Raw genomic sequence first — 25042 nt, forward strand, 5'->3', positions numbered from 1 at the left:
GTAGTAGGTGGATCAAAACAAAATGTCCACACACACTGTGACCAAAATGGTACTGAAACATAGGATGACAGACTAAAGGACGAAATACAAAATGTCTTTTTCCAAAGCTGTTTCACAGACGAAGACTGCACTGTAGTTCCTTCTCTAGATTGTCACACAGATGACAAAATGGCAGATTTTGAAATAGATAGAAAAACAATTAAAATCGCTCAAAAGAGGAAAGGCCGCTGGACCTGATGGGATACCAGTGTGACTTCACACAGAGTACACAAAGGAACTTGCCCCCCTTCTTGCAGTGGTGTACCGTAGGTCTCTACAAGAGCGTAGCGTTCCAAAAGATTGGAAAAGGGCACAGGTCATCCCCGTTTCCAAAAAGGGATGTCGAACAGATGTGCAAAACTATAGACCTGTATCTCTAATGACGATCAGTTGCAGAATTTTGGAACACGTATTATGTTCAAGTATAATGACTTTTCTGGAGACTAGAAATCTACTCTGTAGGAATCAGCATGGGTTTCGAAAAAGACGATCGTGTGAAACCCAGCTCGCGCTACTCATCCACGAGACTCAGAGGGCCATAGACACGGGTTCCCAGGTAGATACCGTGTTTCTTGACTTCCGCAAGGTGTTTGATGCAGTTCCCCACAGTAGTTTAATGAACAAAATAAGAGCATATGGACTATCAGACCAATTGTGGAGAGGAGTCTTCCGAAGTAAGAGTGATTTCAGGTGTGCCGCAGGGGAGTGCCGTAGGACTGTTTCTATTCACAATATATATAAATGACCTTGTGGATAACATCGGATGTTCACTGAGGCTTTTTGCGGATGAGGCTGTAGTATATCGAGAGGTTGTAACAATGGAAACTTTTACTGAAATGCAGGAGGATCTGCAACGAATTGACGCACGGTGCAGGGAATGGCAACTGAATCTCAATGTAGACAATTGTAATGTGCTGCGAATACATAGAAAGAAAGATCCTTTATCATTCAGCTACACTATAGCAGGTCAGCAACTGGAAGTAGTTAATTCCATAAATTATCTAGGAGTAGGCATTAGGAGTGATTTAAAATGGAATGACTACATAAAATTAATCGTCGGTAAAGCAGATACCAGACTGAGATTCATTGGAAGAATCCTAAGGAAATGCAGTCCGAAAACAAAGGAAGTAGGTTATAGTACGCTTGTTTGCCCACTGCTTGAATACTGCTCACCGGTGTGGGATCCATACCAGATAGGGTTGATAGAGGAGATAGAGAAGATCCAACGGAGAGCAGCGCGCTTCGTTACAGGATTATTTAGTAATCGCGAAAGCGTTACGGAGATGATAGATAAACTCCAGTGGAAGACTCTGCAAGAGACACGCTCAGTACGGGCTTCTTTTGAAGTTTCGAGAACATACCTTCACCGAGGAGTCAAGCAGTATATTGCTCCTTCCTACGTGTATCTCGCGAATAGACCATGAGAATAAAATCAGACAGATTAGAGCCCACACAGAGGCATACCGACAATCTTTCTTTCCACGAACAATACGAAACTGGAACAGAAGGGAGAACCGATAGAGGTACTCCAGGTACCCTCTGCCACACACCGTCAGGTGGCTTGCTGAGTATGGATGTAGATGTAGGTGTAGGGTGCTAGCCCCCTATATGAAAAACACGACCACACCATAACACCATCACCTCCAAATTTTACTGTTGTCATTACACTCACTGGCAGATGCCGTTCACCATGCATTCGTCATACCCACACCCTGCCATCAGATCGCCACATTGTGTACCGTGATTAGTCACTCCACACAACGTTTTTCCACTGTTCAGTTGCCCAATGTTTATGCTCCTTACACCAAGCAGGGCACCATTTGGCATTTACTGGTGTGATGTGTCGCTTATGAGCAGCCACTCAACCATGTAATCCTAGTTTTCTCACCTCCCGCCTAACTGTCACAGTACTTACAGTGGATGCTGATGCAGTTTGGAAACCCTGTGTGATGGTCTGGAGATATGTCTGCCTATTACACATTACGACCTTCTTCAACTGCTGGCAGTCTCTTGTCAGTCAACAGACTAGGTCAGCCAGTACACTTTTGTGCTGTACGTGTCCCTTCATGTTTCCACTTCACTATCACATCAGACCTAGGAATGTTTAGAAGTGTGGAAATCTCACATACAAACGTATGACACAAGTGACACCCAATCACATGACCACGTTCGAAGTCCTTGAGTTCTGCAGAGCACCCGACTCTGCTCTCTCACAATGCCTAATGACTACTGAGGTCGCGATGATATGGATTACCTGGCATAGGTGGCAGCACAATGCACCTAATATGAAAAACTTATGTTTTGGGGGGTATTCGGATACTTTGATCACATAGCGTACATTTTTGAATTGCAAGTACAAAAATTATAGAACTGTCTTGGAATACTTGTCATGGCCTGTATCCAAATGATACGCATAAGTAATGGAAGGAGTAAAGTTAACTAATCACACTATAGTTGAGACATTAAACAAATGAGAGGTACTTGGACCTGTTTGAAAAAATTTGGTAAATTTTCAGACATCAGACAAGGTTCTTTAGATCTAATATGACCAAGGACAGAGAGAGAGAGAGAGAGAGAGAGAGAGAGAGAGAGAGAGAGAGAGAGAGAATCTTGTTTTGTGTGCGTATTGACCACTCAATGCTTGATGCTTGAACAATGTAGCAAATTGTTACCTTTAATACTTCCATTATTTACATTCCATCCAGGACATTTCAGTTATATCAAAATGTTATTAATGCCTCTTTGTATGTCAGGCTTTCTATAACATGTCTTCTCCAACTATTATCAAGAGTGACAGGAAAACAATTTAGGTGTGTGGTGAGTTATATGTGTGCACATAGCATAAAGCTGACCATGGGAAATGTAGTCCTGCCTGAAGTGAACAACCTGAGCGTTTCAGTGTTTGATCATGTAATTAATTTACTGTCACCATGAAGTGCACTTTGAGGGAAAACTGCAACTGTTTCCCTATTAACAGATCCAGTTGAAATAGTGGTCTGTGCCCCATGCAACGGGAGACCTGATGCATTTGTTCTATAGGGTAACACACAGAATTTCTTGATGCATTTATTTATTTCAACAAGCACTTCTTGGCACCAACAGTAAAATTCAATCAAAATCTTCTTTGCTAACACTTGACACCACTCGTCAAGTTACAGCTACTTCTAACATCTTGTGCTTATATTTAAGAGCTTCAATGACTCTTTTTACACCATAGAAACTTCATCCCCTAGAATAGTTTTAATTTTTCTCAACAGTTGATCAGGAATGTTCTATTTTGAAGAACCTATGAGATCTGTGAACTGCTTGTTCAATGTAAAGATCTAATGCAGCCTTCTAACAAAAATCTTGTTCAAACTGCTGGCCATACACACCAAAACAACTTCATAATTAATAAGACACTCGGGAATGAAAACAGTACTAAAATTCATCAAGCCAATTTAACAAATAAATAGTCACTGAAACAACAAAATTTGTTTATTTTGCTTTAAGTTATCTCTACAGTCAGACCTAACAGAGACAGCCATTTCTAGAGCGGAAAAAGTTAACGGGAACAGATACATATGTATAACTGACAAAGCTCAAACTGACCAATTTCAACAATTATTACAATCCTGCATTGACGTTACACAAGGAAAAAATTATACTTAATACAACTAACTGATTTGTGAATTATTCTGACATAATTTTTTGTAAACAAGTAATGAATAAAAAATAGACTGGAATGAGCATCCCAGTAAAATTTATTTAATCAATAAATCAATGTCCTTGGGCCCTGAGAGTGGTGCACAACTATTACAGGCCAAACAATGATGTTAGTAAAGCCAACCACTTACTGTATAAAGGAAGATTTGAGCATAAAGCAAGAACAGAAACATGGTAGATCACTTTGCAAACTTCAGTTTTTCCTTACACAAACGCCCTGCCCACATGCATGTGACAAAAACGAAAATTCCCAACCTGAGCTACCAGCTTTCAGCTATCATTCCTGCACCCATTTATTAGCCAATGCTTCTGATACGCAATGGTTGTTGATCATCACTCATTCCACTAATTGCATTCCGTCCACAATTTTCCAGTATGACATGACCTGAGAAACATGTCTAAAATAAAACATTAAAGGTTTTGTCTTCCAGTTTAATTACAAGATGATACAACGAGGACCTACTGAAATATCAGCGGTTGTTGAGGATGCCACATGGCTGTATTCCTATTACTTTAACATTCTATACGCTGAGAGAAATTCAGGTTTCACATACAAGATACAGTTTTGCTTTTCATATTTTTGTGATAGTTAATACTAATGCCTCTTTTTAAAGAGATACTCACTTCTTTCATCAAATAAACCAATCACATTTATGATTAATTGTATACTGTGAAACTGATTTAATTCACAGTGAAAAGAAGAACAAGAACCAAAATTTTACCTTAATCCTAATGGTAATTTTAAAATTAATACTTCCACAAGAAAGTAATGATTTGCAAGAAATTTATACCTGTATCCTTTTTCTAGCATGTGATACACATCAGTAAGGTCCACCCCTGGATATGGTGACATACCGTAAGTTGCTATTTCCCATAAGAGGATTCCAAATGCCCACACATCAGACTGAAACAGAATTATATTTCTTGTCACAACATAAAATTTTGAGAACTGAACAGGAAGAAAACAAGCACTTAACTGGAAAATAGCATTCCTATTTTCCCAAGAATGTCTGTATGACGATTCTTTCCAAACTGCCACTTGAAGTATCCTAAGACAGTACTTAGACAGTTAATTTCCAGCTCAATTCTGCAAATAATTAGCAAATGTTTTTATTCCTTCTCACACATCATTCTAGCCTTGCCTTTACTTTACTGAGTTACAGTATCTTATAACTTCTGTAATAAATCTTCCACAAGTGTAAATTTTCTATAACTGCATGTGTTTTGTGCAAACATGGGCAACAGTAAATGAAAATGGCATGTATATGCATATTCATGGGAGTGGAGGGGGAATTATGAAGGCAGGGTAGAGGTATGACAGCGAGAGGAGGAGAGGGAGGGTACAGGGGGAGAAGGTTCAAAATACTTCAAAACAAGTGTTCTCCCCCTCCACAGTAATGAGAAGGGTTACGAAAATTTTGCATCTATTTTTGACAAAATTCACAATTATTTTTTTAGGCATACAAATGACAGTTTGTGACAGATTTTGCCTGAAGACAAAGACTTACTGCTTTGAAACTGACTGTTACAAACAAGTGGTGACTCTAGAGCTTTTTGACTAGACGTTTGCTGTTGCAAAAGCTTCAACTATTTTTTTCTGAAGTGGTCTTTTTTTCATTTTCTTCTTTTCCTTCTTATGCTTTCAATTAACAATTGTTTCTGTCGAGATGCAGCAGCAGTTTCGTGTCTTTGAACAGGGTGCAGGGTGCAGATATTGGCATTATTTTTCTTCTCCCAACCAATTCGGTAAATAAAAATCTGCAGAATATTGATTTCTGTCTTTTGTGGGAGTTCAAAGACATGTGACCCACACTTGACAATGCTACTAACAGAACTGTCAAGCTACTTAGCATAGAAGTAGAACCAAAAATAACACAATTCGCATGTCATGCAAGATTTTCAGTGTGTTCAAAATACATTGTTTTCCTGTCACTATGGAGCGGAATACCAAAAGTTCAAATAATCATTGCAGTTCCACTGCTTGATAACCTAGTGAAGCTAAGGTAGCATATTTTCTATATAATCTGGATCATGTTCTGAGATGATTTTACTATGCACCTACATTCATATGATTTATAAGGTTCCCATAACAATGACCTCCAGTTTTCTCATTAGCAGCTCTGTACCACAGTACGAATTTCTTGGTAAATCTGTGCCAAATTAATCAGTTCAACAGCTGAGTCTCATATCTTGAAGCTCTTGCTGTCAACCAAATAGGCTGGTTCATATATAGATTTCATATTCTAGTCAAAATATATAGTCAAAATATTTCAAAACTGATAACTCATCTCAAAACCTACAAACAAGTGTATGCCTCACATTATACAATCTATCCTAGCCTAAAATGCTTGAACACATTTCTCTGCTGCAAGTAGGTTTTTTCCTTTTTTTTAAAAATCATGGTCCAAAATGAAGCCTATGTTGCTCACTAACCTTCTCCGACCTTCCAAATATGCTCTCCAAGTTGTTTTGTTGACAGCTGGTTTACACCATCATCCCCAACACAAAACGTGTTCTGTGCTTCATCACACTGTGGCCCCATGGAGACTCTGCATAAGGTTATACACTTTACGTAACCGTTACTGTGCAATCACTATTCATTTTTCTATGATAAATAGTCAGCAACCAGTATGGATGAACACCCATGTGTATAGTCTGAAGTGGTAACGTACAACATCCTTTCATCTCCACCTACGTACATACTCTATGAGCTACCTTACAATGCATGGCATGGGGTGCCTTGCCCCAGCAGTAGTCATTCCCTTTCCTGTACCACTTTTAAATGGAGCAAGGGAGTAATCCTGTCTATAAGCCTCTGTATGGGCCCTAATTTCTCTTTGTGCAAAATTCATGTTGGTGGCAACAGAACTATTTGCAGTCAGCTTCAAACACCAGGTCTCTAAATTTTCTCAACTGTATTTTGCTAAGGAATGTTGTCTTCCCTCCAGGGATTCCCATTTGAGTTCTCGGTGCATCTCCATAATAATCGAAACTTCATCGAACATACCGGTAACAAATATAGCAGCAGATCTCTGAATTGCTTCGATGTCTACCTTCAATCCAATCTGGTGAGGATAACAACCACTTTACCAGTACTCAAGAATGGGTCACACAAGTATTCTATACAAAGTCACCTTTAAAGATCAGCAACATTTCCTAGAATTCTTCCAATAAAAAAGTCCACCATTTGGCCTCCCTATAACCAATGTAATGTCCTCATTCCATTTCGTATCGCTTTGCAATGTTTTGTGTAGTTATTTAATCAACATGACTGTGTCATGCAGCACACCACTAATACTGTACTCTAACATTACAATTTATTTTTCCTATTCATCTGCATTAGCTTACAATTTTTCCACCTTTGGTGCAAGCTGCCACTGAACAGAAATTTAGTTTAAGACATCCTACATCCTCTGACAGTCACTCAACAATGACCTTTGCTGTACACTGCACAACATCAGCAAACTGTCACACATTGCTGCCACCCACTCTCTCAGATCATTTGTACAGACCAATTCTGGCACACTTGCCTGGGGCAATTCTGATGACATCCTGGTCTCCAATGAACACTTGCCATCCAGGACTACACACTTTGTTCTATTATTCAAAAGGCCGCTGAACCTACTCTCATATTCAAGAACCTATTGTGTATGGGTCAGTGGGGCACAGTATCAAATGATTTATGGAGATCTAGGGACATGGAATCCAATGTACCTGTTGCCCTTCGTCCATGGTTCACAGAATACAGTTTGAGAAAAAAGCAAGATGAGTTTTGTACAAGCAATGCTTTCTAAATCCGTGCTGATATGTAGACAGAAGGTTTTCTGACTCAAGGAAAATTATTATATTCGAAATTAAAATATGCTCAAGAATTCTGCAGCAAACCAATACTACAGATATTGGTCTGTAATTTTGCAGGTCTGTCTTTTGAATGTTCTTATATAATGGTGTCACCTGCAATCTTTCCCAGTTTCTTGGGACTTTGCACTGGGCTAGAGATTTATGACAAATACAAGCTAAGTAAGGGTCCAATGCCAAAGAGTACTGTAAAACAGTATTGGTATTCCATTTGGATCTGGCAACTTATTTGTTTTCAACTCTTTCAGTTGCTTCTCAATACCAAGGATGTCCATTTCCTCAGTAGGGGATTCTGTGCGATGGTCAGTTAATGATACGTCTATACGATCTTCCTGCAAGAATTACTTTTCAAATACAGAACTTAGAACTTCAGTTTTCCTTTTGCTGTCTTCTATTGCAACACCATGTTGGTCAACGAGTATCTGAATAGAAGCAGTCAACACACTTACCAATTTTTACATAGGACCAGAATTATTGTCGATTCTCAGCAAGATCTTTTGCCAGTGTAATAGTGGTGTAAGTAATTGTATGCTTCATGGTTCGTCATTTTTATAGCCACACGAATCTGTACTAACTTCTGCATGTGAATATTTCAGTGTTCTTTTTTGAACTGAGGGTACAAAAATCTATGTTTCCTCGCCATTTTTCAAGATTATGTTTTTAAATCACTTTCGGTGATTTCGTTTTTTAATCAACTTACTCGGCACATAATTCTCCAGAGCAAACTTTGCAGTCAGTTTCAACTTTGGCCATAATTCCTCTACATCAATTATAATGGAACTAAATGATGTCTACTTGTTGTCTAAGTACGATACTAGAAGCTGCTTACATGCTCTTTCCAGCATAAAAATTCTCCTAGCCTTTGTGATGGATTTATTAACTTAGTAACCAACATAAGCACTAACCTCGTTTCTACAATATATTGTCAATAAGGTTAGGCCTGCTTGTAGCTACAGGATCTAAAATATTTCCAGTGTCTTTAGGCTGTCAAACTAGCTGCTCAAGACAGGTTTCAGAAAATGTATCCAAAACTGCTTCATTGGACTGACTGTCCACACCACCTGCAATGAATCCATCAATGTCTCAGGCTATACTAAACAGGTTCAAGTCACCTCCAAGTAACACTGGACGACCGGGGAACTCCCGCATTCCTGAGCACAGACTTACTTTGAATGATTCTACAACGGTTATAGTGGAGTCAGATGGCCAGTAAAAATATCCAATGATTGACATGAATTCACCAAGGGCAGTTATTCATGTCCAGGTAACATCAAAGTCAGACTCAATTTTGGATCTTGCTCGACATAGTATTTCAATCGACTGCAAGAACTCTTTCAACAGACATCCTCTGTGACGTAACAGCCTACTTCAACGCTTAACTGATTTGTTTGATTTGTGTTGATTTCACCACTAATGGAGTAAGAAAACAGGGTGAGGGGGTGGGAGGAGGGAGGGGGATTTCAGTTGTAATTTAATTATGATTTCACATATATTGTCCTTTTAGACGTGTCATTTATTTCCATGTTAGAAGTATACTGCACCCAATTTTGTAATCTTAAGTTTCCATTTATAGGTGCCTGTTGAAGATGCTCTGTGTAAACAAGATCCCACAAGCTAAAACCCTTTCAAGAAACCGGAAAATCAAGAAAGCCTCCACATATATTCAATATGTAGCACATCACCCCAGTCATGCAAGTATACTCGTCAACATATGCAGAATTTCTGGTGCAGGTAGAATGAAGGTGGGTCCACTACTTCCAAATCCTGTTGGTGATCCTGGTACAAGCTGAATCCTTGGGACATTTTATGTTTTGTAATTATTATTATTATTATTATTATTATTATTATTATTACAAGGTGTACAACTTTGCTTCTGCCATTTTCTCCCCAACGTTTGAGGCTTTAATGAAACAAATTGGTTACACATGTATCGTTCAAAGTATTTTTCAATCACTGGCCACTACTTTCTTCCATCTTTCAGGCAGTGTACGAATAACGCGTTGAAAAAATTGTTCATCTTTTGAAGCGATCCACAAATCGATCCAATCTGTGACTTCTTCATGAGATTGGAAGTGTTGGGTCATCCAGGCCATGCACCATTGATCTAAACAGATGATCGATAGAGGGAGCAATGTCTGAAGAGTATGGTGGGTGGGGTAGGACTTCCCATTTTAACGTTTCCAAGTACGTTTTGACCTCTTTTGCAACGTGGGGTCGAGAATTGTTGTGCTGCAAAATCACTTTATTGTGCCTCTCGCTGTATTGTGGCTGTTTGTCTTTTAATGCTCTGCTCAAACGCATCAATTGTGTTCGATAACAAGCACCTGTGGTTGTTTCACTTGGTTGTAACACCTCATATTACATGATGCCAAGCTGGTCCCACCAAATGCAGAACATGATCTTGGAGCCGTGAATATTCGGTTTGGTCATCGATGTGTTAGCATAGCCGGCACCTCCCCATGATTTTTTGCATTTAGGGTTATCGTAATGAACACATTTTTCGACCCCCATCATATGCCATGCAGAAATCCCTTCCATTTTTGTCTCTTGGTTTCAGCTCACATGGGACCCCAAGTTCCTTCTTTCTGAATCATGCCATAGCCTTGAGACATTTTGAAATGGCTTGCTGTGTTACTCCCACTAATCACGCCAATTCTTCTTGAGTTTGACCTGAGTCTTCACTCAGCAATGTCTCCAATTCTGCATCTTTGAAAACATTATCTCTTCCACCACTATGATGGTCTACGACATTAAAAATCACCATTCTTGAAGCATTGAAACCACTCAACACATTCTTTCACTACTAGCATCCTTACCATACATACCTGAGAGCAATTCAATGAGACTCAGCTGCTGTTTTCTTCATATTGAAACAAAACAGTAACACCTCCCACAAATGACGAGAATTAGGCTTGTAAACTGACATTTTTAAGCAAGAACAACTTCATGATGCAGACAAAAATCGACTAATGTTTGAATGAGGTTATGTTGACCGAGGTCCATGCTAACTGCCTGATGCTGTGATCTGCTTCTTTCAACAGCTACTTACCGTTGTCGCCACCCATCGGCAAATGGCGGAAGCAAAGTTCTATATACACACAATATATATGAAACAAAGATGATGTGACTTACCAAACAAAAGTGCTGGCAGGTTGATAGACACACAAACAAACACAAACATACACACAAAATTCAAGCTTTCGCAACCAACGGCTGCTTCATCAGGAAAGAGGGAAGGAGAGGGAAAGACAAAATGGTTGAAATGGCTCCGAGCACTATGGGACTCAACTGCTGAGGTCATTAGTCCCCTAGAACTTAGAACTAGTTAAACCCAACTAACCCAAGGACACCACAAACACCCATGCCCGAGGCAGGACTCGAACCTGCGACCGTAGCGGTCTTGCGGCTCCAGACTGCAGCGCCTTTAACCGCACGGCCACTTCGGCCGGCTGGAAAGACAAAAGGATGTGGGTTTTAAGGGAGAGGGTAAGGAGTCATTCCAATCCCGGGAGTGGAAAGACTTACCTTAGGGGGAAAAAAAGGACAGGTATACACTCACATACACACACATATCCATCCGCACATACACAGACACAAGCAGACATTTGTAAAGGCAAAGAGTTTGGGCAGAGATCTTTTCTGCCCAACCTCTTTGCATTTACATAGGTCTGCCTGTGTGTGTGTGTGTGTGTGTGTGTGTGTGTGTGTGTGTGTGTGTGTGTGTGTGTGTGTGTGTGTGTGTGTGTGTGTGTGTGCACACGCGCGCGAGCGAGCGAGCGAGTGTATGCCTGTCCTTTTTTCCCCCTAAAGTAAGTTTTTCCGCTCCCGGGATTGGAATGACTCCTTACCCTCTCCCTTAAAACCCACATCCTTTTGTCTTTCCCTCTCCTTCCCTCTTTCCTGATGGGGCAGCCGTTTGTTGCGAAGGCTTGAATTTTGTGTGTGTGTTTGTGTGTCTATCGACCTGCCAGCACTTATATATATTATATATAAATGTGGATTTTTGATCACTCTGAGTACAAGTGCCTGAAGATGGACTCTAACAATGGAAACTCCAGGCTGGAATATCAACAATTTAAGGAAAAAGGTACATTGTTAACTCACCATAAAGAAGACACATTGAGTTGCATACAGGCACTACGAAAAGATTGTTACACGTTTACCTTTTAGCCAAAGCCTTTTCTGAAAATGGAAAACACACACACACACACACACACACACACACACACACACACACACACAGAGAGAGAGAGATGTGCTTGCTCGTGTGAAAGAATTTGTGCATCTTTGCTTTTCTGAAGGAGGTCTTTCCACTGTACCATTCTGCAACTGAAGATGGAATCTTATGGGTCCAAAGTGCTCTCTCTTCCATTTCTTACTCTCTTTTGAAGTGCTATCCACTTTTTTTGACATTTAATTAGTTATTTTCATCCAATTCTGTCCTACTGTTTTTCTCTTTCTGGAATGCTGTATTTTCCTGTTTATCCTAGAGAAGCCCTTTTACCACCAACTGCACCTTTTTTCCAGATCAACAAGTCTCCTACTCTAAAAACCAGTGCCTGTATTTTTTCATCATAATAGTCTTCATGCTCCTACATCATGTGTATAAAGAACACACCAATAGAAATACAAATCTGATTACACAACAAAACCTAAAAAAATGAATAAACTGGAAACACCAAACATGTGCAAATATGGTGAAATACTTTTGTAATAATCAATGGTCACAAACACACTTGAGATACAAGAAACATTCAAAATTTGATTTTGAAATAATGATCAGGGTGCAACTAATGATGCGTATAACTTCACCCGAGACCATGAATGTTACACATTTTCTTTTACTTTTTAAACTACTATTCATTTCATTTTCATTTGAAGCAAATATAGTATCCTTTCACATACCTTATTTAAGAAGGAATTAGTTTTTCTTTTATGTCGGCTTCTGCTAGTATAATTAACTTTGACTCTACACAAGTACAGGATTAACACAATCACACACTCTGGCTCTTTGAATTACAAATTTGTTGCTTCCACAATTTTTGAACTTTTTACTACACACCTTTGTTGAAAACTTGTTGTATGCCAGACCTTCTGGTGCAGTCCACTTAATAGGAAATTTAGCCCCAGCATGAGCTGTATATGTGTCATCCCTCATTAGGCGTGCAAGTCCAAAATCGGCCACTTTGACCAAGTGATCCTCTCCAACAAGACAGTTCCGAGCAGCCAAATCCCTGTAACACATTTCCTTCAAGAAGTGAAACTTATAACACAAGATGGCAACTGTTTCATCAAAAGATTTCCCTGAGACTTACAGTTCATCCATGTTGAAATTTCAAATTTCGCAGAATCAATTCTTGTTGTGAGTGGAAGTTATATTTTACAATCTTTTATTAACATAAATGAAATATTTTGAGTTGCCATGTCACTTATTAGTGATTATTTCAAGACTGGCTAGAATTTACAGTTTTATCAATTATTCTGTGAGTTATAACCCTCCGTGAAAAATGCTATGTTACCTTCACCCATCACCACTCTGTTCAATAACCTGAAGTATTTCAGAAATCCTTGCAGGAACACATTCTGAACCATTGCCAATGGAATGTAGTATTATTATACTTTGATAACAATAACCCACCATGTTTTATATTCGATGCTCTTCACACTCTGGTCATTGTTAACTTTAAGTATGACACTGTGCAAAGCCAACAAAATACTACTTTGCAATAAACTCTGCCAAAAAAATGAATTTACAGCTATGTGACCAAATATCGCATCGAGTCATCTCAAGATTATGCAATGGGAACTGGACCCGGAGCGTGTAAACCCACAGACAATAATGAACATTCCATAATCGGCAAGCATGCTGAAGGTAATTACAATTGAGTAACAAACATTACAACAGTTTCAGTACACCTCTTCACCCTTTCCTTATGTCACCGCACAACCAACTGTTTCTGGACAAAATCAAAGAATGAGTGGCAACAAAACTACTCAGTAGAATACTTTTAATCAACAAGCAGTTCAGCTCTTCCTTGACTCTCTCAGAATTCCCAGAGTATTTCAGAATCCCTTTTTCAGTAAGTTCAGTTTCCTTGACTATCGCCTTTCAGTAGAAGAGATATGCAGATGATGGACAAATGCTCATAGCTCTTAAGTTATGCAATTTAGAGCTCATTTTACTACATATTTTTGTCTTTTTTTGGTTCATACTGTCTTGTTTTGGTCCATACTGCCACCTCTGAAAGTTGCTTACCCTAAAATCTCAGCAACAACAATACTAGCACATGTACTCCACTATCAGAGGTATCAAAGATTTTTGATTATAACTTTTGACTCAGTCATTTTCAGACCAGGGACCCTTACCTCAAATTGATACATTTACTCTTCTCTATCATCCATGAAACTTTGTATCATCATCAGAGAATCACCCAGTATAAAGCTGCTCAACATCCATTAACAGCTGTAACTGAATCTTTGTCAAAGAAAACAAAATGTGGTGGTCATACAAGTTACTTTAATGCTCCACATGTGCGATAAAAATATTTTGTAGCTTACAACAAATATGGAAAAATTCTGTGCTAAAGAAAATCATTTTACAGGAACAGACTACCACCAGTAGTATCCTACAACTATAATTTTATTACAGAATTTATGAGCACATATTACATGCTTAATTAATTGCACAATACTAATTTGGCACTAAATCTGTTCTCAAGATGTACATGTATATACAAAATATCCTTTCACAAATTATTTTACACATTTAAAATACTCCACAGAATTTATAATGTCTAATCTAAGCACCAGTTTTAGGGCACAAAGATAGATTTTAAATCTTTCAAAGACTTTCACCCATACAAATTCATTAAATAAAAGGAGTACAACAATATAAAGAAAATAATTACTCAAATGCAAAATATAATCACTGAAGAAACTTATTTATTTTGAGATCTTTGAAATTTGTAGAAAATCATCACACACAAACATTGGTGAATTAATTCCACAGCTGGTAATAAATGAAGGCTGTGTGAATGGAGAGCATTTCATGAATTTAGTGGGATAGATTGACACTACAGAATTCATCACTGGCAGGCTAATGTAGAAGCTAAGTACAAAGCTTGTGAATTTCTTATGTTTATTTAATATATGTTTATTTAATATATATTTATTTATTTTGTGTGTGTGTGTGTGTGTGTGTGTGTGTGTGTGTGTGTGTGTGTGTGTGTGTGTGTGTGTGTGTGTTATTGTGTGCAGAGAAAAATCTATAAAAACCTAAGCTTGTCCTTCTCCACTATGGTCAGAATTACATAGAAATGGAGTCAGCTGATAAATCTTGGCAAATTGTTTGCTATTTAACATATCAGTAACTGACTCCTGCTGGGCCATGCCAGCCCCAAAAAATATGAATGATCACAGTTTCAGGCTTTTGTCTACTAAAGGCTACGGAATTAGCCTCATTTCAAGTCTGAATGTGTGGCCATGGCAGAAGAGCTCCCTCATTGTTACATAAACATAATACACTAAGTTAACACACTAAGCTTCCCCAGGCATGTTTACAGCTCCTCCCAGCACTATCAAATGGTGTAACATACTTTCTGATAATTTCTCATGATGAAGACAGCAAAATTGTTGTGAAAGGGATCATTGAAGCAAATAGCAGTGCACACAGTAAAGCACGTGGCATTCTGTGAAACCAAACAACACATCAGGTAGCACTGCACTTAGCTATTGTTGATTACTTTAAGAAGGCTCTGATGGGGAATTTGCTCCAACGCAGTTGCAATATGCCTCATAACCAATTGTACAACAATATTTCGAAGAAGGCAATAAAGGAAGGCTGCCACAGCACACAAGAGCCTTCGTTTGACCCACTGTAATGCAGCGTGCTCATTACTATGGAAGGGAAAACGAATCGCAAAATAAGGAATGGCTGACTCTATGGCTGGTGTTACACTTTCTAAAGAGAAAATGGTAACTGCTATAGTATTTTCTCACTTCAGTCAGGCATGTAATGTTACTATGGGCTATAAGTGAGATTTTTTGAGAAATCACTCCTAGATGTTTATGAGAATTCTGTAATGAATAAAAAAACTGTGCTCCAGATTCCAGGGGAGGAGGGAGGGGGGGGGGGGGGGGGGGGGGCACCTAAGCTTAGAATCAGTCACAGGAAAAGTAGGTGGCAGACTTCAGTTCATTGGTATGATAAGAGAAAATGCAATCAGCTTACAACAGAGATTCCTTACAAAACACTTGTACGACCCACCGTAAAATACTGATCAGGATACCACAATTATACAAAAGAGGGCAGTACATATGATGAGAGGTTTGTTTCACCTATTGTAGGGTGCCATGGAAATACTGAAAAACGTGAACCAGCAAACAAAAGTCTACTTACGAAGTTTAAAAAATCAGTATTAAGCGGCAAGTTTCAGGAAAGACTAGAGCCCCTATATATCGCTCCAACAGGGATGGCAAATACAAGATTACATTAATAACAGCTTGCACAGATATCTAAGCAATCATTCTTCACACGCTACATATTTCACAGCAATTTGCAATGTATGAATATATATGTAGATACAAAATTCAAATAGATGCTGAAATTTTCATCAACAAACAAAACTGGGTGCTATAATTTTCAGTGTGATAAGAGTCTGCAACTGCTATGAATTTTTCTGAATGATTTTGTGATGCCGTGCTCTTTATTTCATGTACGATTGTACAATTTTGGCCTTAGGTCATTTTCAAGTTTTAGATACTTGAAAATGGCCTAAGGCCAAAATTGTACAATCATACATGAAATAAACAGAATGGCAGCTAAAGGCATCAACGAAATTATAAAAATTGGATGCTTTAACCAACTATCTTACTTAGTGTAAGAGTGCTAAATCCTTGTCATTCTCAGAAGTTTCAGCGTGGTCCTTGTACTTTACTTCCTTGAAGAACATTGAAATCTGTTGTTCACTCTCCATCCACAATGATCTACTGCAACATATATCTCGAATAATGCTGTCACAGTAAGGCTGTTTTTGTAGAACTGACAGATATATATCTGCCTTGTTACTTTGATCCAGTTTTCAGAAAATTTGAGAATAGTGTAAACTGAAATTCATGGCATCAGTGGTTTATGAATGGTCTTTTTTTTACCAATAAAAATGTTTTTGGTCAAGCCAAAACATTACGTTAAAATCTAAATTTACTTTAGATTTTAGCAACAGATGAAACTGGGTGCCCACAATTGAAATGGTGTCAACCTGTGCCCTCCTGTAGTAAAAAGCAACGTTGTCCATAACCCAATGGTTGGTTTAAAAACTGCAGTCCTTTACATGACATGGTTCTATTGAGAAAGGTATGCTTTTGCCTTTACCTGAATTTTGAGCCGACTTACCCAGGTAGTTACAGGGGGACACACAATTTAATGTGAACTCCAAATCATACTGTAGCCTGGCATCTTTTTAATTAACAAATCATTGCCACAGATGAAAGAAGTACTAAGGCTCATTGGTAAGTGCCATGTTAGAAACACATTTTCCTGGGGTTCTAGCCACAACTGTTCCTGGCATTTCTCAGTCACCACTTGTTTCATCTCTGGCAATGTTTTCTAAATGTGAAAGATATCAAACTGTATAATTGTTCAGAATTCAGTGTAAACTGCAGAAGCCCTTATAATGGACTAAGATCAATCAAAAGCTGGAGGAAGATAGGGGTATACCACCTCCAGTATGACTGTGGTGACAGTTCCTGTAGTACCTGGGAATTACTCGACAGTACATTAAAGACAACAGTCGATTTAATGCAGTTCGCACAGTACCTAATCAAAACCATCAAGTGCTTTGAGGCATTCCTAATGTTTTATGATTTAATCCTTTTCAATACCATCAGGGCTTATAACTCCACATAATTCATGTAATGTAATTGCAGTTAAATTTTATAACACAAGTTGTAAATTTACTTTGTTCAAGAGCATACAGCTGATAACATTAGCACAACTCCAGCTACATGTGCTGCATCACAAGATGGTAGCTGGAATGAATGGACTGTCTGTTCATCTCCAAGTATACACATAAACGCAGCGGTGCTTTTACACCAAGGGTGCTCTGTGAGATATGACACACACTAGCAATAGAAGGATTTATGCCATCTTCCAACTTACACCACTGCAATTTTTTTGAAGTAGTTTTTGTTCAATGTCACAAGCATACCTAATGGTTATAAACGGATCTCTTGGATACAAACACAAAAAAGTTCCTGATGCCAGGGGTTTAAGTAGGTTCCCAATAACTTTACATTTAGTTTTTGCAATCTGAGATAAACCTCAAAATGGTTTTTATTTATTTGTTTCTTTATTTTATGTACTTATTTATTTATACATCCATAGTCAATGTAAATTGTATGTATGTTGTCAACACATAAACTACATAAACACATAAACTACAGACACAGAGATACATAAACACACTCAATTTCACACATAAATACATTTAATTATTTATTTTTTTATTTATTTACATTTTCTTTACGTGGATCCATCGTAACGATGGCTTTTGAAAACATCAGACTTAATACTATGGTTATATTTACACTTATAAAATACACTATATTATGTTGCTGTTGCTTCTTACGTCTATTTTTTACATTTATCACATTACAACTGATATGCTAATGTTTCATGTTACAATCACTATCTTAAAATTCATTTAAAGAATATAAACATTTTTCTATTAGAAAAGATTTTAATTTTGTTTTAAAAACATTTCTTGTGTACGTTCTTAGAGCGTTTGGTTGCTTGTTATACCAATTCAAACCACTGATATATGGACTTCTATCAGTCACTTTTAACGCTGTTCTGTTACGGAAATAGTTACACTTTGTTCTAGTGTCGTGATCATGTACATCACTGCCCTTGATAGCCTCTGTTGGTTGACTTATAAAAAATACAACTATTTTGAAGATGTAAAGAGAATATATTGTCAGATATTTGTGCTGCACAACCACTTCACAACATGAATCTCTATGTCCCATCCCATGTGTGTGTCTTATTGCTCTTTTCTGTAGTAGTAGTAGTAGTAGTAGTAGTAGTCTTTTTAAATGTACATCAACTGCAGAGCCCCATAGTTCAATTCCATAATTGAGAAAGGGGTAAAGTGTTCCATAATATACTAATTTCAGTGCTTGGCTAGGAACTATCTTCGCGAGCTGGCTGAGGAGATATATGACACAACTGACTTTTTCGCATACGAAATTAATGTGGTATGTCCACCGCAAATTTTCATCAACATACACACCCAGGAATTTACAGTTACCATTTTCTGTTGCAGAGATATTACACACACTATTCATATTGTTCTGGTGAGAACTGCCTGTTTCAAATGTCAGTAGTTGAGATTTGGTGACGTTCACCTTGAGTCCCTGATCAGTGAAGTATTTTGTTACTTCTGTTACACCACCAGTAGCAAGAGATTCTAGCTCATCAGATTCACTTCCATAGAATAAGATCGACATGTCATCTGCATAGCTTACAATATGGGAGTTAATGGGTTGTGCAATGTCGTTAATATATATAAGGAAGAGAAAGGGTCCAAGGATTGAGCCTTGTGGTACACCTTGTAATACAGGTTCACTGGTGGACAGGGAGTTCATGATTTTATTATCTAGTTTGTATGATAATTTAGTGCTTTGCATATGATTCAGCAGGTATGTGGTTAGAAGATTCATGACTTGATCCCCAATACCATAAGATTTTAGCTTTTTAAGACGTACCCTATGGTTTACTGTATCAAATGCTCTTGTCAGAAATATACCTGCAGTCTGCATCTTCTGGTCAACAGACAGTAAACTTCATGGATGAACTGTGTAACTGCTGTGGTTGTACTTAGCTCTTTTCTGACGCCTTGCTGGGAATCTACAAGCAGTTTATGTTTTGTGAAAAAGGCACTTGGCTGAGAAAGGATAATCCTTTCGAATATCTTAATAAAAGTGGGAATTAATGATATTGGTCTATAGTTGGAGACATCTTTCTTACTTTCCTTTTTATATGCTGGTTTCGCTACACTCGTTTTTAGAACCGTTGGATACATGTTTTCTCTAGTGCTGCAATTAATCAGGTGATTAAGAGGTTTAGAGATTTCTTTTGCGCACACTTTAGTATTAGCACTGGATACGCCATCCATCCAGATGAAAATTTTTTTCTTTAGCATGTATATTGCCCTGCGAATCTCCTGCTCATTCACTTCCACAAATTCAAATTCGGTACACTGGGCGAAATGGCATCGGGTCTCTACCTGTGAAACTCTAATATGGGTTGACTGTTTGCCAGAAATGTAGTAGTTATTAAAAATATTACATACAGTATCTGGGGTTTTTTATAGTGTTACCATCATGTCTTATGCTGAGTGGTTCCATGTTCATCTTGTTGGGACTTTTTCGGTATTTGTCAATCAGCTTCCAAGATGCTTTGCTTATGTTGTCAGACAGTTGTATTGTTTTGCTGTTAACCTGCTTCTTAGATTAACAATTTCAGTTTTGAAAGTTTGCTTGGCCCTATTGTATTTTTCCTTGAACACCTGCATAGTAGTAGCTTTATAAAGCTGGTTTAGATCATGTACTTGCTGCCTGAGCCTAATCATATTTGGTAGAAGTTTTGGTCTAGGATTACTTCCATTTTGACAGTGTTTAACTACCTTCTGGATTTCTCTGACTGGACAACTATATTCATAATGATGCAGTAGGGTTGAGTAGAATTCATTCAATTTCTCATCTGACCCTTTTACCTGGTACACAGAATCCCTTTTCTCATTCGCTAGTCTGTCTTTAAGAGCATTAATATTTGAGGTATTCAGCATTCATTTCTGTAGCACAATGTTTTTTAAATGCATAACTGAATTTATGTATTGTATCACCTTACAGAAGTGCCCAGAATAAAGAAAATCTAAGTTACTGTAATTTACCTTATCTATAACATCTTTGTTGATTATAGCATAATCAATTCTAGTGGAACATGTGTCCGTTACTCTGGTGTCAGAGTTCACTATATTTACAAGATTGTAGGAGGTCAGTACATCACTGAGTTTCAAGTTTACTATTTGAGTTTACATCTATATTAAAGTCATCTAATATAGTAAGGTCATTAGAACCGGCCTGACCAACAACACTACTCAGTTTATCCATAAACAGCATTACATCAGCACTTGGTGGCCTATATACTCCAATCACTTTATGCATTGGTAACTTACGATCTTTACTGTGGAGTACAATACCTGTCATTACAATTGATCCTTTTTTGGCATGGTGTTCAAGAAAGGAAAGTTTTTTAGCTTCTGTAACCTTATTAACAAACTGCCACACCACTACCTTTTGCCTACAATAACTATTTGCTAGTATGTAACCTTCTAATCTATAATATATTATTTCACTATGTTTTAGCCCATGTTCTGTCATTACTAGTACATGTGGCAAGTGGTGTTCTATGAATATTTGTAGTATGTTTAGTTTGTTTATAAGATATTGCACATTTAAGTGCATTAACTTTAAGGGTGCTATCCTTTCTTGTTTATTTACCATCTTGCACGAATCTAAATTGTTTGAGTTACACTTTATACAACATTTTGCATACACTGGTTTTATAGAGCTGTCCTGCAATGACTGATCACTTATTTCACAGCCTTGCTTTTCTTTGCTTGAACAGGACTCAGTCATATCCGAAATACATCCGTGAAAACTATTATTATGGTCCTTTATTCTAAAATAGTCTCGTGGTTGTAGCCTAGAGCAACTGCAGCTTTCTCTACACTGTCTTTGTCAGACAGTTTGCTTATGTGGGAAACTAGCGTGGCTTTCCTTTTCCTGTTTAAGTGGAATCCGTGTTTTGTGTGTTCATCACGACTCATCTTACTTAAGTCTATCAAATGTACAAGGCTAAATTTATCACACAGTTTCTTTAGCTCGGAATTGTAGTGTCGAATCTCTTTGTTTACGCACTACCACAGTGGTAAATCACATTGCACTGGCACGTTTGTGATGACAATGTTCATTTGAAATAGTTTTGGTAACATGTTATGGAAACATCACAGGACTGTCTTGCTTTCGTTTTTGTATACGTCGTTGCCACCGCCAATAATCACAACGTGAGCGTCTTTGTTCAGTTGACTTGCTTCTGCTGTAATATTCTCCACCACTGCATTTAACATTGCACCAGGCTTGATTTTCGTGAAAACTAAATGTTTTGAATGCATACTTTCGCGAAAACTCTTGGATAGATCATTTCCATGACTGTCGGCATACAGAAGGAGCCCTTTGGTGCTTCTTAAGGTTGGCAAGTTCTTTTTTTGTTCTTTAGCGGGAGTTTTGCGATTACTTTCTGGTTCGTTTATGTCAGTTGTATTACCACAATCCGCTACTAGTGCTGAAAATTTGTTTGATAATGGTATCACTGGGGCTGTACTTACATGTCGTTCTTGCTTTTTTTTTTTTTTTTTTTGAGGGGGAGGGGGGGGGGAGACACGCCACATTTTTGGCGTGGAATGATCATTAACAACAGCGTTGTCTTGTGTTAGGCAATAATTCCGATCCACTGCTTTATATTTCATTTCCAGTTCTTGATATTTTGTATTGATTGACACTAAATCATACGTTAACACACTTATTGTTGTCTTACAGGGTTACATATTTTGGACACTGTATTTCACTGTTCTATTGAATATATTGTGAAATGTCCCTTAACTGCAGTAATTAATAATTAGCACAATTGTAAACAAAATGTACCCATCATTTTAGGTAATCCTTTACAGTATAAAAGCACTTTTCTAACAAATAATTTTTAAGGGTATTCCTAAGGCATGTATTTCACTTCTGTCTTTGATCTCTCATGGTAGTTTGTTGTATAGTTTAATTCTATTATACAGCACACTACTTTGGGTTTTTGTTTCGATTTTCTACTTAGACTTAAGTAGTGGCTCGATCTGATTCCATGTACATGTAGAGACCTGTTCGTTGGATACTGATAAATGTGTGGATTACCATTTGCAAAATACAGTCATGTGGAACAGTCATAATTCCCATGGATTTAAATAACTCAGTGCAGTGACTTCTCTTGCCACTTTTTGTCATAATTCATACAGACCTCTTTGTAGCTTAAATACTGTTTGTCTGTTCTGCTCATTTGTTCCCCCAAACATTATCCCAAAAGTCATCACAGAATCAACATATGCAAAATACATTGCTCTGGTGCAAGAGCTACTACACACTGAATTTATTATTCTCAGTGCAAAGCATGCTGAAGATATTCTTCCCAAGGGCAGTAACAAGCTGAGTCTATTTTAGTTGTGCACTAACATGCAAACCTAGAAATTTTGTTTGTGGTATACAATCTATGAGCTCAACTTTCACTTTTAAAGAATATTTTTGGGTTTTCTGCTTTTGTGGAAACTAATACTGTTGGTTTTTTTACATTTAAAATTAATGTGTTGTTGTCTACCCATCTGCATACATGCACGAGTGTTTCTTCAGCTTTGTTCTTTAGTAAACTTTGTAATGTTTCACTGATTCAAATGTTACTGAGTCACCAGCAAACAATATTGTTTCGTCGTATTTGACACTCTGAGAAAAATCATTGATACATATCAAAAAGAGTATTGGGCCAAACATGCTTCCTTGGGGGATCTAATATTAATGTATTCTGGGTCAGAAAGGTATTGCTGATTGGAGTTTGAGAGATCTCTACCCCTTGCACTCTGTTTTTTAGGTGTGCACAAAACCACTTATTTGCTACCCCTCCTATACACAGAGCTTCCTGTTTATGTAATAGAACTGTGTGGTGTACTGTATAGAAAGTTTTGCTGAAGTCAAGGAAGATGCCTGTCATATGATCTCCCTTATCTAGTGCTTCCAGAACAATGTTTGTAAAATGAGCAACAGCTGATTGTGTGCCTTTACCAGGCCTGAACCCAAAATGTTCTTCACACAGAAGATTGCACTTTGTTAAGTACCCCATGACTCTAATTTTCATTATGGTTTCCATTACTTCTAAAAATGATGACAGTAAAGAGATGGGCCCAAAATTTTCTATACTTTCTGTGTCCCCTTTCTTATGTAGAGGCAGCACCTCTGCATGCTTTAGCGCCCCTGGAAAGCAACCTGTGGTGAATGATTAGTTTGTGACACGCGCTAAAGGGTCTTTGATACTGTCCATACAGTCCTTCAGAAAGCACGCAGGCACTTCATCTATACCTGGTGCAGTTTTATTTTTCACCTCCCGAATAACTTTACTTATTTCTTCTGAAGTGTTGGGTTGCAGCATCATTGTGTTTGGAACACAGTTCAGTGTTTGTATAGGCTATATTTTGTCAACTGTGTTGTAGCGTGGTACCTATGTTACTGAAATATTGAGTTGCAAAGTTTGCAATTTTTATTGGATCACGTATTATGGTACCATTTTGCTACAATTGTGTGTTTACTTGTCTTGTCTTTTTCCTATTTGTCTCCTGTATGGTAACATTCCCAGCTGCTTTTTATTTTTTTCTGCCTTTTCTATAATTATTATTATTTTGAGACATTTTTGCTTGGTGCTATAATTTTTCTATATATATTTTTGTATGTTAGGTGGTATTTTGAAATACAGTGTCATTTCGACTGTTTTTTATGCTGTTGTGGTGTTTGAGTGTTACAGAGGATTTCCTTATCCCTTTGGTCACCCAGTTTCGTGTTTTAGTGACTCATAACTCATAGTACTTTTGGAAACACTTTTTTTGAACCTGAAATTAAATTTAAATATAAACTGAAAACTTCCTACCTGTACTGGTCTTCATGTACACTTCTTCCAATGTTTCACTGTTCATTTGAGTGATAAATTCAGCCCCTTTTTTCTTAGAGAAGACCCTTCTTTATGCGAGATTTTAGTTTTGGTTTAGTTTTAGAGCTGACTGGGATGATCTGAAAGGCCCAGGTTACCTACGACAATGTCACAGTTTTCTTTCTCCAAGCCAGTTAGTATGTGGTCAATAACTGATGCTGAATGCTTAGTTATCCTTGTGGCTGTGTTAATCAATGGCAATATTTTACAGCTGTACATAATGCTCAAAAATGTGTTGCAGAACCCATTTGGATTCAATATGTTGATGTTTAAATCTCCACAAATGAGAATTTTGCCCTTAGGGTTTGTAACCATGTCCAATACTTCCGGAAGAATGTAGCTATGTCACCACTGGGAGAATGGTAAATACTCAGTGCAGTTAATCTTTGGAATATATATGGCTTTTGTATCTCTATAGTTAATATTTCTACATGTTTTTCTTCGTTTAATGAAATAATGTCATTTCTAACTTCATACATAATCCCTTCCTTTACATGTATTCATGATCCATCTCCTCTCATAGTGGTTCTACTATAATGGCGTGCTAGATTATATGAGTTTAGAGTTACATGTATTATTTCAGGACCCCAC

The 25042-nt window shown here is 37.8% G+C and overlaps 1 protein-coding gene across 1 annotated transcript in view; it reads right to left on the minus strand.

Annotated features, from left to right (window-relative positions):
• Positions 1-25042, minus strand: part of LOC124795847 (tyrosine-protein kinase Abl) — a 448464-nt gene that overhangs the window by 79676 nt on the left and 343746 nt on the right. The window contains exons 8-9 of the mRNA XM_047259929.1: positions 12665-12836; positions 4536-4648 (exon numbers count right to left, since the gene is read on the minus strand). Coding sequence (XP_047115885.1) covers positions 4536-4648; positions 12665-12836 — 285 coding nt within the window. The remainder of the gene's footprint in view (positions 1-4535; positions 4649-12664; positions 12837-25042) is intronic.

This window comes from Schistocerca piceifrons, chromosome 4 (genome assembly GCF_021461385.2).
Source record: "Schistocerca piceifrons isolate TAMUIC-IGC-003096 chromosome 4, iqSchPice1.1, whole genome shotgun sequence".
In the NCBI taxonomy this organism is placed as follows: domain Eukaryota; kingdom Metazoa; phylum Arthropoda; class Insecta; order Orthoptera; family Acrididae; genus Schistocerca; species Schistocerca piceifrons.